Raw genomic sequence first — 20,320 nt, 5'->3', positions numbered from 1 at the left:
GTTTCGCCAGCAGCTGTGGCTGGCATCTTCAGAGGTGTTGCACCAAAAGACAGAGATCTCTCAGTGTCACAGTGTGGAAAAGATGTTGGCAGGTCATTTATATCTACTCAGGAAGGGTGGGGTTGAGCTGAGTCATTCTGTAAGAGTTTCCCAGGGTGTGGAATGCTAATGGCGGGAGGCTTCACTGTATCCTGAGGAGGTTCTTCAGTATTTTGGTGTCCTGGACAACACTTCCAACTACTTTGTCAGACTGCACAGGGAAGCCATTGAAATTCACAAGCATAAGCAAAACTTCAACAGGAAAGAAGAAACCTTAAGAATGAACAGAGCATGGTTTCCAGTTCTGAAAAACACCAGGCTAACAAAACACTATATACCCGACAATAGCCCTGCAGAGAAGATTAGCACATCAAGCACCAATCCATATGCAAAAGCCCGCTGGATTTACAGAATGAACAGCTTATTTCCGAGTGGTCTTAACAGCGACATTAATTGGGCAGTTTTCCTTTAAGGCAGAGTAAAATGACTAGTGTCAATTAAAGATTACAGCATTTAAGCATGAAACTTTCCAGCAGCGAGTACCCGTGCTGATATTATTTGCAATCAGCTGTTATAACGGTCCTAAGAAAGATTTATGGCATCCTATTATGGTGTATGATATGTGAGTATATTTCTCATAAATTTGGCTTATAATATATTTTGGTGTGTGGGGAAGTGGCTGTGTGATGTATTTGTATTTTCAGCATATGATCTGGCCTTGCTGGTAATTGGCTATGAAGAAGAAGTGCCGAAACGAGCAGAAGTTATAGCTGGCAGGCTCGTTGCCAATCTCCTGGCCAGTCTTCTGGTTGAACATTCAGGCCACAATTCAGACTGTGAAATTATTGGAGTTCGGATATGAACTTGGTATTCACTGGAGGTTTGCCTACCAGGATTGGACTTTGTACTGTGACAGAACAAATGGACGATTGATGAGATTGTTTTGATATATATTTATTGGATTCACTGTAATACATTGTACACACATTTTTGATTGCACCTAATAGAGTTGTATGTAATTTAGCACCGTGTAGTGTTTTTTTGGGTTCTGAGGCTTATGCCTCTGGTTGATGTTTGGTTGGTTCTGGAACCCTACCTTTTGTTTTCGAGTTTATCAGTGTACGGATGTCAGCCCAGTCCAAAGCTTTGGGCCAACTGGACATGGGGCGCATATAGATATTTAATAACATTATTAGGTAAAGGTAGTCCCCTGTGCAAGCACCAAGTCAAGGTAGTCCCCTGTGCAAGTACTGACCCATGGGGGGATGTCGCATCACGTTTTCTTAGCAGACTTTTTATAGGGTGGTTTGCCATTGCCTTCCCAGTCATCTACACTTTACCCCCATAAAACTGGGTACTCATTTTTACCGACCTCGGAAGGACGGAAGGCTAAGTCAACCTTGAGCGGCAACCTGAACCCTGCTTCCACTAGGATCGAACTCAGGTTGTGAGCAGAGCTTGGGCTGTAGTACTGCAGCTTACCACTCTGCACCACGGGGCTCCGAATAACATTATTACCTTCCTCTTTTTCATAGTAAATCAAGTCTCTTGAGATGCAGGAGCTTCCTTGGGTTCAGACTGCTCAGATTTTAGGTATTGTCAAATGCACAAAATGTATAGAAACAGCTGAGAAGGAGCATGTTACTGGTACTGTACAGAGGGCCTGGGAATGCCATCTCCATGTATTTCTAAAGTAAAGCATGAAAGATATTATTGGGGAGGGGGGGGTCTGGAAATAAACACATTTTATTTTTGTTACTATTAGTTGGTGTCTTTTCTTTTCATCAAATACTAGCCGGTAGGATTTACGCCTTCTTCTCTCAATGTTTGGAATAGGAAATATTTTCTTTTTCAGGGGCCACCAATGTCTTTTGATGACACAGGAGGAATTTGTTGAGCTGGATGCTACCCCTAAAGCTCTCTACTGGGAAATTAGGAAATAAAATTACGAGATGACAGCCTCTGTTTCTAAGGATCCTCCTCCCATTGCCTCTTCCGTCTATGATTTTGCCTGCCAGAGGCAAAATCCTTCTAGTATTGTGACTTTTTCTAGCTTGATACTTATTTTTTCCTCATCTTTATACAAAGACCTTTTCGATATAGGGAACAGGAAATATTTTCCCCTCATGAAACTCCTGGGCACACAAACATTCTTAAAAGGATTCAATTCCTTCATGATATTTTCCATTCCAACCCTCCTTTCTCAAATCAGTCTGACACAAGCAAAAACTAAAAACACCCTCATGAGACCCACAATAAGAGTTTATTACAACTGCAGCGTGACAGAAGGAGCCTCATTTTCTTTCCTTCACCAATTGAATTGTTGACAGGGCCGCCAAGTGTCCTGTTCTTTACTGGCCTGTCTTGTATTTGTCCAGAGAATTGATCAATTTTCTACTTCAGTTTCCAAGTAAGGCAGCAAGTCAGGCTGTGGGGGTCACCAGAGGATATGGCAGGAGGGGAACCTATGTGCTGGCATAACCAGCTGTCTTGGCCAGAATGCAGGCAGCAGAATTCAGGCACCATCACGCAGAAGGCATGGGGTGAAGGCAGCCACTGATGGCTGAAGAGACATGGGCCAAGGGAACAGAGACAACATGGCGGCAGGTCCAAGCTCCCCACCTCCCTACAGCCACCTGCCCCTGAGAGGGAACCTGCTTCCAACCAGCTCCTTTCTCCCTCCACCCATCTCCACTAGTACCTGGCCCAACAAAGCAGCTTCCACAAACCCTGCATCCTCCCCTCTGACTCAGTGCTTTCCTGCTGAGGGCTAAGCCTGGTGATCAAATGCCCAGAAAAGCTGGGCTGGGGGCACTGGTAGGGATGCAAAGCCAGGTGAGCATGGAGGCAGGTCTCTGGTTCTGTTCACTTGTGTAGCTAGAGATAGTGCTGGGATATGTGCCCAGCATGGGCTGTGGGCCCCCCAGCATTTCCTGTCTATGCTGTTCCTCCTTGGGCAATAGGAATGGGTTCCCCAGGATTCTTCTCAAGACCAGAGAGTTGAATTACAGATGGGAGCATCTTCCTTAAAAAGAAAGACTAGGAAGCTGGGGGTGGGGGTTGTTTTACAATTAATATGAATTAATATGATGGAGAGTTATAAAACTATGCCAAGGAACTTTTCACTTTCCCTCAAAAAAATAATTGAGACTGCTCTCTCTCAGCTTACACATCCCAACATGGGTACGGTTCTGAGAGAACTTCTCCTGTTACAGACGGGATAAGGAGATTGAGGGGGGACAAGATTGCTCTCTTTAAATATTTGAAAGGCTGTCATTTGGAGGAGGGCAAGGAGCTGTTCCATTGGCATCAGAGGGTAGGATCCGAAGCAATGGGCTAAAACTACATGCACAACGGTACCGGCTGGATATTGGGAAGAACTTTTTCACGGTGAGAGTAGTTCAAAAATGGAATCAGCTGCCTAGAGAGGTGGTGAGCTCCCCTTCACTGGCAGTTTTCAAGAGGCTGGATGAATATTTGTCAGAGATGCTTTAGGCTGATCCTGCACTGGGCAGGGGGTTGGACTAGATGGTCTGTATGGCCCCTTCCAACTCTGTGATTCCATGAACATCTTCACAACTCCCTAACCCCCTTCTTTGGAGGTGTTTAAGCAGTTTAAATGGACCACATCATCCATTTCCACCACTGAGTCCACAGATCTCCATTTCTGCCCCTTCAAGGGAGTTGTGTTCCATTAATGATGGCAGCCTTGTCGTTCTTGGGGGTCAGAATGGCATGCTTCCACAGCCAGTCCATGGACTTCTCAGTGATAGTGGCTATATCAGGGTATATTGCGCCTGGCGCTGCAATTATGTAGCACCTGCTGTTTTTTTCTGAGGCTTTATGACTGCTACAGTTGGACAGAGACTTTTGTTTATATGGAAGATAAATCTATATATATAATTGAGAAAGCGTGTTCCTGACAACTCACCCTTATTCCACTGCACAAGCGTACTCTCTCGCGCCCCTAGTGGGGAAAACAGGTGAGTCCTTGGCAACATACCTTGAGCTCGAATGGGGCTAAGCGGCTGGCAGGCAAAGGAGCATGCCCTGCTGCCTGCTCCCCTCCCCCCACCCCACCCTGTCCTTGCCAGCCTGCTCCTGCCTCATGTTTCCCTGCCTGACTTCTCCCTCTCCCAACGACACCACGCCCCCGCATCCAGCTCCAGCATAGGGTTGCCAGCTTCCTGGTGGTGTCAAAAGGACAAGGCAATTTCCCGGTACACACAAGGTAAAAGATAAGTGGACAACCACCCGGGGAAATAGAAAATTATTACTATGTATTACGGCAAAAAGGTCAAAGGTTTATACAATGGGTGTGCTCAACAATTGTCATAAATATTGTGCATTCATATATTCCGTTCATTCATAGATACAATACAAAATTCAACAGTCAAAATCAAACAAGGGACTGTATGCCCGATTCCAAATCCTTTAAGGAACAGGGAAGGTGCTCCAGGTCCAAAGAGAGAAGAAGGCAAGTAAAATACAATGAAAGTAATTGTAACAGTTCTTATTCCTTTCTTGTAAGAGTCTTCCAAGATGTTACATTGAGGATCCAACACAAAGATAGCCCTATGGCTCGGGCCGGCTTAAAATAATATAAAATTGAAAAAATAATCTTTTGATTGATTGTGCTTATCAGATTGAATCCTCCAGTGTGGTTTCCACTGCTGGTTTGATACTAGGAGTGGAGCAGGTGGCAATGCCCACCCCTTGCCTTAACTCAGTTGGTATTAGGAGTGAAGCTGGTGGCAATGCCCTTGCTCCACCTTAACCCAGTTGGTATTAAGAGAGGAGCAGATGGCAATACCTTCTACCCACCTTAACTCAGCTGGTATTGGGAGCAGAGAAGGTGGCGATGCCTAACTTCCACCTTAACCCAGTTGGTATCAGCAGCGGAGCAGATGGCAATGGCCACCCACCCCCTTTGAACCAGTTGGGATCAGGAGCTGAGCAGTTGGCAATGTCTTCCCCTCCCCCGCCTTAACCAAGCTGGTATTAGGAGTGGAGCAGTTGGCAATGCCTACCCTCTGCCTTAACCCAGCTGATATTAGGAACGGAGCAGGTGGCAATGCCCACTACCCTTCGGCCATTCCTCACCTTAACCCAGCTGGTATTAGAGTGGTACCTAAACAAGTATACTTAACAAAATTGCTTATAATCCAGAGTCAAATGCTCACACAACAATCGAAATACAGTCAAATTCATTGCAAACAGATTCAACATATTTACAAAAACAATTTAGTTTCTTATAACCAGTTCTATAGAAGACAACTTCCTGTAGGGAGAAAACACCGGGACAAAGTCCAAGTCACAGGTAAGTATGATCAATTTCTCTCATTAACAAGTATCTTTCTTTTCTTGTTACCGTTGATTCGGCGGACCAACGAAGATCAGAACACAAAGCCCAAACTGGGGCCGGTTATCATGCATGCAGATTTCGTCACGCGGACTTCCTCAGTGGCCTAGGGTCAGCGTCACTCTCTGGACCACAGGAATGAATAATATCTAGTATGGAGGATCACTTTTAAGCCCCTGAGGAAGTCTGCGTAACAAAATCTGCGTGATAGCCTTAACCCAGCTGGTATTAGTGGCGGAGCAAGTAGCAATGCCCACCCCTCGCCATCACCCATTTGGGATCAGGAGTGGAGCAGGTGGCAATGCCCACCTCACACCTTCACCTGGCTGGGATCAGGCGCAAAGCAGGAGGCAATGCCTTTCTTTCCTTCACCCAGCTGCGATAAGGAGCAGAGCAGGTGGCAAAGCCCGCCCTTTTCAACCTACTGGAATGAGCCACTGAGCAGGCGGCAATGCCCACGCTGTCTTCACCCTGCCAGAGTCAATAAACAACAGCTTCCAAGATGTGGTTTTCGAAAAAAAGAAGAAGCCAGTACATGCAGGGCTACCGCAGGGTCAGACACGACAGATCCAGGTAAGAAACCAGCAGGACAGTTCACCGGCTCCTCAATCCTAGGCATGGGCCCAGGGGAACATCTCTGTTTTACAGGCCTGGCAGAACTGTAATAAGTCTGCAGAGCCGAAGTCTCAACTGAGAGAGAGTTCCACCAGGCTGCTGCCGGAGCGGAAAAGGCCCCAGCTCTGGTTGAGGCCAGGTGAACGGCCTGGGGGATCATCAGTATATGTTGGTCAGCTGAGCATAACACCTTTGGGGGAACATAGGGAGAGAGATGGCCCCACAGATATGACAGTCCCAATCCGTTAAGGGCTTTAAAGGTTAAACCTGATCCAGGTTTAAGATACAAAAACGCAGCTCTGGCCGCTGATGTGACTTGGGCCACCGTTGATAAGGAAGCAGCCAGCATCACCCCCAGACTCCTCACCCCTGACACAGGCATCAAAAGTGCCTCATAAAGGACTGGGAGCTGAATTCCCAAACTCAAGAACCCATGTGGGGTGCAAATATGAGCTTCCTGTTATGTATATGCTATATTTTATGGTTACTACCAATCATTTAAATAGTTCTAAATTTCTGAGCCTGTTTGCGGGGAGAGCGGACTATACATTAAATAAATAAAGGACCTCAGTCTTCGTAGGGTTTAGCTTCAGTCAACTCTGCTTTACCCATGCAGTCACAGCATCTAAAGCCTCGGCCAAAACTTCTGGGGCGGGATACAGCCGGTCATCCATCAATAGATACAACTGGGTGTCATCAGTGAACTGATGTCAGCCCAGTCCAAAGCTTTGGGCCAACTGGGCAAGGGGCGCCTATAGATACTGGATAACATTATTACCTTCCTCTTTTTCATGGTAAATCCAAAGTCTCTTGAGATGCAGCAGCTTCCTTGGTTTCATACTGCCCAGATTGTAGGTATTGCAAAATGCACAAAATGCACAGAAACAACTGAGGAGGAGCATGTTTGTGGTACTCTACATGTGGCATCTCTCCACCTCTCGCCCCCACCCAATCAAGGTCTGGTCTAAATAGGTCTTAGGTTTGTTAGAAGAAATGTAGCAAAAGACAGGATGCAAGCTTTAGACTAGCACATTCTTAGGCCAGAAGATCTTCCCTGCTTTCCATGCTGTTGATGATGCAAGACTTCCGTTCCGTGGCTGAGCTACGTGGAAGTGGAGTTGGACCACGACCAGGGATGATAATCCTGGGCCAGAGTCAGAAGTGCCTGGATATCTGCTGTTCGTCACATGTCTTCCCATGGCCTCGAAGGCTTAGGTTTAAGCACATAGTCTCCAATGTAGAGAGTTTGATTGTGGTGGCAGAAGTTGGCTGGATGCAAGCTTTAGACTAGCACAGAACTCCTCTTCAGACAAGCATTTAAAGCAGGAGGGCTGCATGGAAATGATATCTCCATGTATTTCTAAAGTGAAACATTTAAGATATTACTTGAGGGGTCTGGAAATAAACACATTTTATTTTTGTTGCTATTATTTGGTCTATTCCTTTTCATCAAAGACTACCCTGCAGAGTTTGTGTCTTCTTCCCTAAATGCCTCAGAATAGGAAGACATAGGAAATGTTTTCTTTTTCAGGGGCCACCAAAGTCCTTCCAGGACACAGGAGGAATTTGTTGTGCTGGAGGCCGCCTGAAGAGCTCTCTGCTGGGAAGTTATGAAAGAAAATTAAGAGACGACTCCCTCTGTGGGCAAAGATGCCCCCCTCCCCATTGCACCTTCCTTCTATGATTTTGCCTGCCAGAGGAAAGAACGGAAGGGTCCTCTCCAGATGTTTCAGAGCCTGACAACAAATGCATTCAATACATGCTATAAGAGGAAATCCGTCACTGGAGAAGGCTCTGACCAGAGGGGACAAATTCTGTCTTAACGATGCTGTCAGGTCCCAGCAGCCTCTCTCTTATGCTGCAGCCTTTCTGTTCTGGCATGGAATGGCTCTCCCACAGTGCTTTGCTCCAGTGACTGAGACTGGAACTGAAACACACACACACACAATCACAGCTTTGGGGAGGGAGCAGGAGAGCCAGGCTTGTCCACCTCTGTGCCCCACCGCCCCTCCCCCCAGAATCATGGCTTTGGGGGGACGGGAGGCCAGGGAAGCTTCCATGCCACTGACCCCCCCCCCCAGGATCGTGGCTTTGGTGGGGAGAGGAGGCCAGCGATTGGGGCGCTGCTGGCAAGGAGCATGAGGGGGCGGCTCCAGGCTCCTCCACCAGGCAGCCACCCCGATCGGGGAGCTGCGGGTGGGAGGCACACAGGGGCTGGCGGTTCGAGGCTGCTCTGCCCGGCAGCCACCCCATCTGGGCGCTGTGGGTGGGAGGCGCATGGGGGCGGCCCCTCCAGGCTTCTCCACCCGGTAGCCACCCCGATCGGGGCCTTGCAGCAGGGGAGCGCGAGGGGGCGGCGCTCTAGGCTCCTCCGCCGCAGCCAACCCAATCAGGCTGTCAGGGCGTTGCAGCCGGGAGCGTGAGGGGCTGGGGATCGGGTCGCTGTGGGTGGGAGGCGCACGTCGGCCAGTGGTTCGAGGCTGCTCTGTCCGGCAGCCACCCCGATTGGGGTGCTGCAGGCAGGAAGCGCACGGGGAGGGTCGAAGGTTCGAGGCTGCTCCATCCTGCAGTCGTCCCAATGGGGCTGCTGGCACAGAGCGACTCCATATACCCGCTAGGGGTGCACTTCCGCGCCTGCTCAGTGGAATCAATGTGAGTCGTCGAAACCCACTAAGACAATTATGTTACAGGATTATATGGAATTCGTATTGGAGGATGGGAGCTTGACTCTTGAAATCTTGTAGTTTGGAAACGCCTTGATGTTCTTTCAGGTGCTACTGGGCTTGAATCTTGCTTTTCCAAACTGCGAGATGAGTGAAACTGGCTGGAATGCATCAGGGAGGTGTAATTCATTTTCTATCCTGCTGGTGTGGGGGAAGACATTTTCAGACAGGGTTGATTCATTACCTCAGGATAAGCTGGATTTTCAGTGGTGTCTACTCAGCTGAGAAGAGGAACCAAAAGATTTGCTGAAGAGATAAGTTGAAAAAAAAAAGAAGAAGTCTTGCATCATCAACGGCATCGAAAGCAGGGATCACACTGACAAAGATAAATGTGTTTGATTTATTCCTGCTCACAAATCCCAAAAGACAAGCTAAATTAAAGCAATAGATATGCAATCAACCTTGGCCAGAAATGAAGCAACCATTCAATTTTTATGTAAGAGAACCAAAACTATCCAACCATTTAAAAATAAAATAGGCAAATATTATGTTTTTTCCATTATTTGTTTTGTAACAACTCCAAGTGGTAATCATTACTCCTTTTGACTCAATGTGCAGGATGCAGAAAGACTGATGTGAAGCTAATTGCTATTATATGACTTTCTTGTTGTGTATGTTAAGACAGTAGCTATGAATATAGATTTTTCAACTCTCCAGGCATTCATATGGCTTCTCCCCTGTGTGAATCCTTTGATGTGCAGTTAGGCTGCTATTGCGAGAAAACTTCTTTCCACACTCCAAGCATTTAAACAGCTCTTCACCTGTGTGAATCGTTTGATGTGCTCTTAAGGTACGAATCTCAGAGAAGCTCTTTCCACACTCCAAGCATTTATATGGCTTCTCCCCTGTGTGAATCCTTTGATGTCCTCTTAAGTTACCCATCTGAGAGAAACTCTTTCCACACTCCAAGCATTTATATGGCTTTTCTCCCATGTGAATCCTTTGATGCACAGTTAGGCTGTAATTGCGAGAAAAGCTCTTTCCACACTCCAAGCATTTATACGGCTTCTCCCCTGTGTGAATCCTTTGATGTTTAAATAGGCTGCCATTATCAGAAAAGCTCTTTCCACACTCCCAGCATTTACATGGCTTCTCCCCTGTGTGACTCCTTTGATGCACAGTTAGGTGGCTATTGTGAGAAAAGCTCTTTCCACATTCCAAGCATTTAAATGGTTTTTCCCCTGTGTGAATCCTTTGATGTCCTCTTAAGTGAACAGAACAAGAAAAGCTCTTTCCACACTTCAAGCATTTATATGGCTTCTCCCCTGTATGAATTCTTTGATGCACAGTTATATAGTTATTGCTAGAAAAGCTCTTTCCACACTCCAAGCATTTATATGGCTTCTCCCCTGTGTGACTCCTTTGATGCACAGTTAGGTGGCTATTGTGAGAAAAGCTCTTTCCACATTCCAAGCATTTATATGGCTTTTCCCCTGTGTGAATCCTTCGATGTGCTTTTAAAATACCACTCTCAGAGAAGTTCTTTCCACACTCCAAGCATTTATATGGCTTCTCCCCTGTGTGAATCCTTTGATGCACAGTTAGGCTGCATTTGCGAGAAAAACACTTGCCACACTCCAAACATTCATATGGCTTTTCCCCTGTGTGAATCCTTTGATGTCTTCTTAAGATACCACTTGCAGAGAAGTTCTTTCCACATTCCAAGCATTTGTATGGCTTCTCCCCTGTGAGAGCCTTCTGATGTTCAGTTAGTTCAGTACTCCAATGGATGCTCTTTCCACCCTCAAAACATTTATAGCTTTTCTGGCAAGTTGCAACGTTGTGATATTCTTTCAGACTGAATTTGGAGCGGAAATTTTCCTCTATCATGGATCTCTTCTGCCTTCTCTTTTTCATCTGCATTTCATCTTGGATTGGGTTCTCCTGCATCTTCCTGCTCTGACAGATAACTAAGTCCTTCCTCTGCTTCTGCTTTGCTTTCATTTTCCATCTATATTGTCTCTTTGGTACGAATTGGTCTCCAGACTTCTCTTCCACATTCAGATCTTCTTCTCTTTCCACAATCACCCTTGCCATCTCTCTTCTATCTGCAACTGGAAAAGAGAGAAAGCAGTAAATTAGAATGAAAAAGAGCAAAATAATAGTTAGCAGGTACAGTCAGTAGTGAAGAGTATTTTCTACAGTGATGGCCAGGGACCTGGAAAAATTTCAGCAATATCTAACCATGTGCACAGACAAGACCAGTCTATTTACGTACCTGAAAGAAACCCTGTTTGGGAGAAAGGTGCAGTATGAATGAAGTAAATACGTTATAAATATAGCTGAACATGGGAGGGGGTAATTAAAAGGTATGATGGTTGGTGGGTGGAAAGGAAAGAAGCAAGAAAAGGTGAGGTTATGGGGGTGCCTGGAGGAAGGAAAGCGGAAATAGTGTGGGGCAGGGGATGCAGTGGAAAATGGGGTGCCCCCCAGAAGATTTGCTGAAGAGATAAGGAATTGGAGCGTCCTGGACCATGCAATGCCCAGAGAGCCTGAGCTATCCAAGGTAGCATGTTCAAATGGTTGGAGTGTCTCACTAACTTCTAAGGGACCCAGTGTCATGTTTGTACCCCTACATCTATGCCATTGTTTTATTCTACCTTGTTACTGTGAACCATTGCTAATGCTGTGCCTATTACAAACGCCATAATTGTCTTGCTTTCACAGGAATACTGAATGCAGGTGCCTTATCTCCCCTGTGAAGCTCCCAGTGCTTCAACCTTGTAACTGTCTGTTTTATGTTGCAACTTAATTTTATGCCTTCCGTAACATCTAGACTGATATGCAAACTATGCAAGAAGTTCTCAGATCGTTTTTGCGCTCAAAATAATATTTTCTTTTGGGAGGGGGGAAGGAGTAATTGTGTTTAAGAGGAATGGATTTTTCCTAAGTTTCAATTCCTGTCAAGTTACTGTCTACCTGCTTAGTTGTTTACCTTGCTTCTGATTAATCCTATGGACATATCTATGGAAATGATTTGATTCCTGAATAAAGCCTTTTAACCAAGAGCCTGGACTTCTTGCTGTAAGGGTACAGGGGTCTATCTAGCATAGCCTGTCATCCACAGCCTGACACTCAGCTTCGAATACTCAGGACTCTGCCTGGAATACAAGCGCAGAAAGGCCAGAGGTGGAAACAAGAGCTGTAGGAATTTGCAGAATTTGCTAAGGTGAGTCTAACAGGTTATCGTCCATCTCTCCTGAACCTCTTCATAAACAAATTTCTCTTTACAGCATGAATGTGTCTAAAGCTTTCATTCTCAGGGGCTGTAGAATCCCAGGTCTGGGATGTCTATTTTTTTCCTCTATGGCAAATGAAAGGGTGTCCTGAAATCAAAGAAGGTCAAAGGAAGATGCCACCCCTTTGCTGCTTTTTGATATTCATGGTGTGAGGGAAAAGATCCTTACCAAGGGAGGCCACGGTCTGGTAATTTTCCTCCATCACTTCCCAGTAGAGTTTTCTTTGGTCTGGATCCAGCAGAGCCCATTCCTCCTCCGTGAAGAACACGGCTACCTCCTGAAAGGACCCGGGGGATCTCTGAAAGAAGAAATATTTCCCAGTTGTACGATGAGATCTTTGAGTCTGGTTCCTCACCAGTGTTGTCATATGATGCTTATATTACTGTGATTCAAAAAATTGCAGGCACTTTAAAGAAAAAAAACTCTTTAAATGTTAATAGTAAACTTGTAAATAAGTTATTGTTATGTGAATGTAAAAGTAAGACTTGAATTGGACTATGTGCTTGATAACCTTTAATTAAAAAAAAAATTGCAGGCACCACATTCAATGTGGATATTTCCAACCCATTTCTTTGATGAAAGCAGACGCTAAGATATTAATTGCCATTGTGGTTAAAAGGTTGTTTCAACATTTGCATACTTACTCCGGTTAGGGTTTATATAAGGCAGGCAAGGGTTTGAGAATCTCAGACTGATAGCTGAGTTGATTGCATTAACTAGGAACAAGTCTGATCAGGTTGCTATTCTCTCACATGACGCCAAAGAGCCTTTTGACAAAATAGAGTGGAAATTTATTTTTGCAACAGTGACTACATTTGGCTTTCCCCATGAATTTTTGAACTGGATTACAACTAATGGTGTTTTGTCTGTGCCATTCTCTTTTAAAAGAGGTTCCAGATAAGGTTGTCCTCTTCCTCCTCTTATTTTTGATCTGTATTTGCAACCCTTGGTTTGTGCTGTCAGATAAAACAATAATATTCACAGCTCTGGACATAATTCTTTGGAATTTAAAAGTATCCTATATGCAGATCATCTTTTATTGTTTATTTCAGAACCTCAGTCTTCCCTTTTAGCATTAATGAATGGGACCAATGCTTTTTGGGCTGTCTCTGTGTATTCAATTAATTGGACAATTCTGAATGGATGCCATTGGAAGAAAATAGATCACCAAGTGTATTTGCTAAAAGACATTTTTGATGGTGCTTTGTTGTCATCATTTGTCTCAGAATATTGACTCCTAGAGATATTAAGTTTATGATTTTGCAACAACTTGATTGCTTATATATCTTTAGATCAGAATAGATGGGCAATTTTCAACCTGCCATTATGGGGTAAAGTAAATACAGTCAAAATGAATATTCTATCTAGAACTAGCTTCATACCTGTGCCTCACTTTGGTATTTAACTATTTAAATCCAGTGATAATACTTATGGGTATGTAACATTTTTTGGTTTGTGTGTGTTTTTTTTAGTTAGTTTTGTAGTATAATAGCATAGTATCCAAGCTTCACAAAGGTGTTTGAATAAAGCGAAGTGACTTATCCCTATTCAGAAGTTTTGTACTGTCTCTCTTGAACTGTCTACAATTTCCTTTACCTGATTTTTACTTCAGAATTCAAGAGTCCCTCAGATGACCAATCAGAGAGAGGGCGGTGCGAACAGGCAGGAGCCTGCCAGCCACTCAGGGAAGCTGTATTCCTTTGGGAAAACACAGTTTACCCTTTTTACCCCCTTAGGGGGTGAATTTCTTAAAATCCCTTCTTAGTGGGTGTTTACATCATGAAAGGAATGTTGTCCACAAATTTCACGTTTCTAGGTCCAGGGGTTTGGGCTGGGCATTGCTGAGTCAGTCAAGACACTTGTCTGTATATATATATATAGACTAGCCTGATACCCATGCTTCGCTATGGTATTTAACTACTTTAAATCTAGTTATAATACTTATGGGTATGTAACAGTTTTTGGTTTGTTTGTGTGTGGCTTTTTTAAAGTTGGTTTTGTAGTATAATAGCATAGTACCTGAGCTTCCCAAAGATGTTTGAATAAAGTGAAGCATGTTATCCCTATTCAGGAGTCTTCTACCACCTTTCTTCAACTGTTTGCAGTTTCCTTTACCCGATTTTTACCTCAGAACACAGAGTTCCACAGCTGACCAATCAGAAAGAGAGAGGTGCGAGCAGGCAAGAGCCTGCCAGCCACACAGGAAAGCCAGGCCCCAGAGGAAGATTGGCAATCCTAGTGAACTTTTAGGGGAAGACTGGGAGGTGCATTTTACCTCAGGACCCATTCAATGACTCCCAATGGCAACTGGATACTGTTTAGAATGTGTGTGGGGGGGATGAAGACCAATCAGGCCGCATATGCAAATGACCTCTGTGTTCCAACTGTCTCTGGTGGGGGCGGGGGATGAGGTATGGAATGTTGTGAGCCCCAGTCAGCCTGCATATGTGAATGACCTTGAAAGGCTGACCCAGTCAGGGAAGAATGGCCCAGTTGGCAGTGGGAGGGGCACAATCAGGCAGCAGCCTGCCAGCCACACAGAGAAGCTGTATCCCTTTGGGAAAACACACGTGACCCATTTTTACCCCCTTAGGGGGCAAATTTCTTAAAATCCCTTCTTACTGAGTGTTTACATCATGAAAAGAATGTTCTCCCCAAATTTCATGTTTTTAGGTCCAGGAGTTTGGACTGGGCATTGATGAGTCAGTCAGAACACATATGGTTATCTACATACAAGAATTCCATTTTATATACTTTGCAAATATATTCAGAAAACGTAATACTTGATTTTGGAAATACATATGGGGCCCTTACCACTTTGAATTTCTCTAAAGCGGATGTAACTTTAATCTAATGGAAGAGGATTTTTGCTCCTGATCTTCGTATATATCATCAGGCATACTTGTTACCTTCTACTAATTAATGCATTTAGGTTTATTCATGCCGAAATGGATAATGTTCCTCCAGCAATTTCTGCAGTGAAGAGAACTGTGGCACATACTTGTCACTAGAATATAAATTTGATCAATGGCTGTTGTGGATTTTCTGGGCTATACTGCAGTGGTCTTGGCATTGTAGTTCCTGACATTTCACCAGCAGCTGTGACTGGCATCTTCAGAGGTGCAGCACCGAAAGACAGGGATCTCTCAGTGTCAAACTGTGGAGATGTTTGCAGGTGACTTCGGTGCTACACCTCTGAAGATGCCAGTCACAGCTGCTGGCGAAACGTCAGGAACCACAATGCCAAGACCACGGCAATACAGCCCGGAAAATCCACAACAACCATTGTTCTCCGGCTGTGAAAGCCTTCAACAATATATGAAATTTGATCAGTTTTCACATACTAAATTAACATTAAAGGCCAATCAAGATTTTAAAATTGAGTGGAAATCTTTTCTGTGAAAGGCTCGGACAGATCAGGGGATGTTTACTTTGGATCAATTGATAGATTGCGATGATGAGTTTTTGTCATTTTCTCAACTGAAACACAAAAACATGCTGGAAGGGATCACCAAGGTACATCTAGTTCCACCCCTGCACAATGCAGGACATTCACAGCTACTCTCCCCACAATCCCCCAATGACCCCTGCTCAGTCCCCAGAGGAGGGCAAAAACACTCTTAGATCCCTCACCAATCCAGCCTAGAGGAAATTTCCTTCCTGACCCCAAAGTGGCAATTGGTTTTATTTAGATTTATTTTTAGACTAGAAAAGAAGCCTGTTGTGAGAAAAAATACTACGGGCTCTAGAAAGTGGAAAGCGGGCAGGCAGGCATTCCCTCCTCCTCCATCACTGATACTGGCCAGTGAAGGAAGAGGGTGGATATTGCCACCTGCTCCATACCTGATCTCAGCAACTGAAGGGGGAGTGGTCTTTGATACTGCTCCATGCCTGACACAGGTAGGGTAAAGGGAGGCAGGCATTGCCACCTGTTCCGCTCCTGAGCCCAGCCAGGTGAAAGGAAAACAGGCATTGCCTTCTGCTCTGCACCTAATTACAGCTGGATGAAGGGGGAGAGGCATTGCTGCCTGCTCCAAGCCTGATCCTAGCTGGGTGGAGTGGGCATTGCCACCTGTTCCCTGCTGGTTGAAGGGAGGGGTGGGCATTACTTCCTGCTCCTTGCATGATCCAGACAGGTGAAGGCGGGCAATGGGCTTTGCTACATGCAAGGAGGGCAGGCATTCCTGCCTGCTCCAAGCCTGATCCTAGCTGGGTGAAGGGGGTGCGAGCACTGCCACCTTCTCTGCTCCTGATTCCAGCAAGTTGAAGGGGGGTGGAGATTGCTGCCTCCTTGGCATCTGATTCCAACAGGGTGATGATGGGATGGGCATTGCTGCCTGCTCTGTGTCTTATTCCAGTAGGCTGAAGGGGGAGGGCAATGCCAGCTGCTCCACTTCCTATCCTGGCTGGGTGAAGGGAAGAAGGGAATTGCCTCCTGCTATGTGCCTGATCTCACCCAGGTGAAGGCGCTGGGTGGGCAATGGCACCTGCTCCACTCTTGATCCCAGCTGGGTGAAGGGGGCGGGCATGGCCCCCTCCTCCACGCCTAATACCAGCTGGAGTAAGGCGGAGAATAGGCATAGCCACCTTCTCCACTCCTGATCCCAGATGGGTGAAGGGGGGGGATGGGAATTGACACCTGCTTTGCTCCTAATATATCAGCTGGGTTAAGGTGGGGGTGGGCATTGCCATCTGTTCTGCTCCTAATGCCAGTGGTGATAAGGCAGGGGTGGGCATTGCCAACTGCTTCACTCCTAATACTAGCTGGGTTAAGTTGGAGTGGGCAACTCAGAGAGATGCTGTGGTAGGGATGGCGAGTAAGCATTACTCGCAGTACTGGGTACTGCCTGCTAATGTAGATACTTGCCTACAAGGGAGTCTTCGCACTGCAAAACATGCCATGGAAATTAGTTAAGCTTTGTTTCAGATAGATTACTTGTTTTCAAATTTTCTGCAACCATACCTTAATGCATCTGTTTCACTGAATGACCTATTATTTTATTTTGCTCAATGAATGCGCTAACTGTTGATTATATTGTATTTCACTTGTACTGCGTTCTCTACCTTGGATCCCAGTGAGAAAGGCAAGCTATAAATCAATCATTATAACCAAGCAGAGTACAGACCTAGGGAGAGTGCATTACAGAGGAGCAGCCACGTGGACCGAGTCAGGGTAGGGGGCTATCTTGTGGGCTAGACTGAGTTGAAAGGAGGCATTTCCCCCAGACGCATTAACTGGCTTCTCTAGCAGCAATGAGGTATTCCCTGGGCTCTTCAAGGAGTTTGAAAGGATCAACTGAAACCCAGTGGGGAGTACCTTTTGCTTGGTTTAAGGGGAGGGGATAAACATATTGCAGAAATATCCCTAAGTTTGGGAGCGGGGCATTATTCTTATCTCTAATAACAACATGAAAGTCGGGAGCCTCAAAATGGGCCACCAGCTTCAGGCTGATGGTGGGAGATGCAATGTCAGAAGCGAAGGAAACCACCACATCTGATCCACACTTGCTCCAAAACATTCCTTTGGTATTTTGCAATGGAAGTGGCATTTTCCTCACGAGAAGGCAGGAAAATGGAGGCAGCACAGAAAGGGAGGGCGGAAAATATCCCCTTTTCCAAAGCAAACCTTGGACCAGTTCCCAAGTCCGAGTTCTTCGGGAGGGTGAAGCTCTTTGGACTCAAAGAAAGGGAAAGCGTTTGCTGAAAAGACTTGCAGTGGAGGAGCCAAATGCGGCCAAAGGCCTCTTCCCCCGCGGAGCGCGCAGGCACAAAGAGCTCCTCTGGCTCTAAACCTTCGGGGCCAGAGATCGACGGAGCCTCCGGGTCAGCGCAGCGGTCCGTCCAGACGCTCAGAGTAACATCGACCCCCCCCCAGGCGGGCTGCAGGGAGGGGGCAACACAGGCAGGCGCCCCCGCAGCCCTCTCGCCCGGGAAGCCGCCCTGCTCTGCATTCCTCCCTCCAGCCCTTCTCGCTTCCTCCCATTCACACGTGTCTTTTCTCTCCCCGCCCGAGATCCCTCCATGAAGCCCGAAACTCACCTCGCCTGCAGACGCGCAAATGCCAAATCCTCCCTCCGGCCAAGGGAAAGGGCGCAGAGGAGGAGAGGCCCCGCCGAACTCCATGGCGCCCCACTCGCCTTCTCCCTCGAAGGGAAAATGTCCGTTTGGTGCCTGGAAGACGGAGACTCCGCCAGGCTAGCCCTCGCCGAGCTTTCTGGGAATTGTAGTTCTTTGTGACTACTAGACCCCAAACCGGATTTGGGAGGAGGAGGAGGAGGTCTCTTGGCTCTTCTGCGCCGCTTCACCTGGCGGCACACTGCAGGAGAGGCCCGCTGGAGAGATCCCGGAGAAAGACAGAAGGCAATGAGGCGGAAACCTCTCCAGATCTCCCAGGTCTGTTGCGCTTCTGCCGACCACTGCACCTTAAGGGGCGGAATGTTTTTCTTCCGAAGCCCTGACTTCCCTCACCTCGTATCGGAGGGATTAAACGGGTCTCTTCACATTTGGAGTAAGAGGAAAGGTGAATTCAAGATTTCCTCTTGAGCAAGAATGGGTGGGGGGAATGAGATAGAAAAGATAACAACAACAACGTTTGATTTATTTACTGCCCTTCAGGATGACATAACAGCCACTCGGAGCGGTTTACAAAGTATGTCATTATTATCCCCACAACAACAAACACCCTGTGAGGTGGGTGGGGCTGAGAGAGCTCCAGAGAGACTAGCCCAAGGTCCCCCAGCTGGCTTCAAGTGGAGGAGTGAGGAATCAAACCAGCTGGTATTAGAATCAGGTGACAAGGCCTGCCCCTACATTAACCCAGCTGATATTAGGAGTGGAACAAGCGGAAATACCCGCCCCCCCTTCAGCCAGCTGTGATCAGGAGCAGAGCAAGTGGTAATGCCCACTCTCTGGCTTAACCTAGCTGTTATTAGGAGTGGAGCAGGTGGCAATGCTGGCCTCCCATCTTAACCCAGCCGATATTAGGAGTGGAGCAGGTAGCAATGCCCCCCCCTTTACCCAGTTGGGATCAGGAGTAGATCAGGTGGTTATGCCCACTTTCCACCTTAACCCAGCCGGTATTAAGAGTGGAGGAGGTGGCAATGACCACCTCCCACCTTTACACAGCCAGCAATAGGACTGGAGCAGGTGGCAATGCCCACCCCCACCTTAACTCAGCTGGTATTATGAGCAGAGCAGGTCGAAATGCCTGCCCCCCCTTCAGCCAGGTGATATTAGGAGCAGAGCAGGAGGCAATTCCTGTCTCCCACCTTAATCCAGCTGGTATTAGGATTGGAGCAGGTGGAAATGCCTGTCCCCCTTCAGCCAGCTGGTATTAGGCATGGAGAAGTTGGCAATGCCCACCCCCACCTTAACCCAGCTGCTATTAGGAGTGAAGCAGGTGGCAATGCCCACCCCTGCCTTATCACAACTGGCATTAGGAGTGGAACAGGTTCAATGCCCACTCACCCCCGCCTTAACCCAGCTGATATTAGGAGCAGAGCAGGTGGCAATGCCTGCCCCCTTAAGTCACCTGGGATCAGGAGTGGAGCAGGTGGCAAAGCTCAACCCTGCCTTAGCCCAGCTGGTATTAGGAGTGGAAGTGGGAACCACCCGGGAAAACACACCAAAAATGTTTACAAAGCAAATAGTAATATATTCAACTCATACAATACATTCACAGCCAATAAAGTACAACGTGCTTTTTTACAATATTTGTGCAACTCTACAATCCTTAAATATATTTATGACCACGTATGTCAGTGTATACATAAACAGGAATTTATAGTCACTGTGAAAGCATGAGCCCCAGAGAGCCTCCGGGACCAGCTGAAGAGGAATTTCTCAGATATTTCAAGGATAAGTATCTTCTTTCCTTGTATTCCTCAGCTGAAACAACAAAGTGGAGACACAGCTGCTCTGCTCGAACTGGAACCGGTTATCATTCATGCAGCTTTTCATCTTGCAGACTTCCTCAGGAGCACACAGTCGTTCCACTATAATATGCAAAGTACAATCAGCACCCAAACGTGACTGGATGAAATAAAGAATTTTTCCTTGCATGCTACTGACCCATTTGTATTTTTCTCCAATCATAACCTGGAGCACAACACTGACTGGAATTGCCTAGCAGTTAATTGCATCCGTTTATATTAGCAACAAGACAACCACAACTTAAAGGTGTAGTCACCCAATACAAGCAGGCTAACCTAAAAAGCAGTTGAGCACCAATTCATTATTTAAACCTCTCGGATTCATGCTGCTTAGTGAGTGTATCCATTGAGCCTCTCTTCAGAGCAAATCCCTCTGCAGTCCTGAGCCCCTAGGAGCTACATATAGCACTG

General features: G+C 46.4%; 1 protein-coding gene across 1 annotated transcript in view; it reads right to left on the bottom strand.

Annotated features, from left to right (window-relative positions):
* LOC129328755 (uncharacterized) overlaps positions 1-20,320 on the bottom strand; it is a 175,088-nt gene that overhangs the window by 39,827 nt on the left and 114,941 nt on the right. Inside the window, 1 exon segment of the mRNA XM_054978033.1 lies at positions 9,501-10,442. Coding sequence (XP_054834008.1) covers positions 9,501-10,442 — 942 coding nt within the window.

This window comes from Eublepharis macularius, chromosome 4, assembly GCF_028583425.1.
Source record: "Eublepharis macularius isolate TG4126 chromosome 4, MPM_Emac_v1.0, whole genome shotgun sequence".
NCBI classification, from domain to species: Eukaryota; Metazoa; Chordata; class Lepidosauria; order Squamata; family Eublepharidae; genus Eublepharis; species Eublepharis macularius.
The sequence above is the reverse complement of the archived record's forward strand: the minus strand, read 5'-3'. Positions and strand labels throughout refer to the sequence as shown.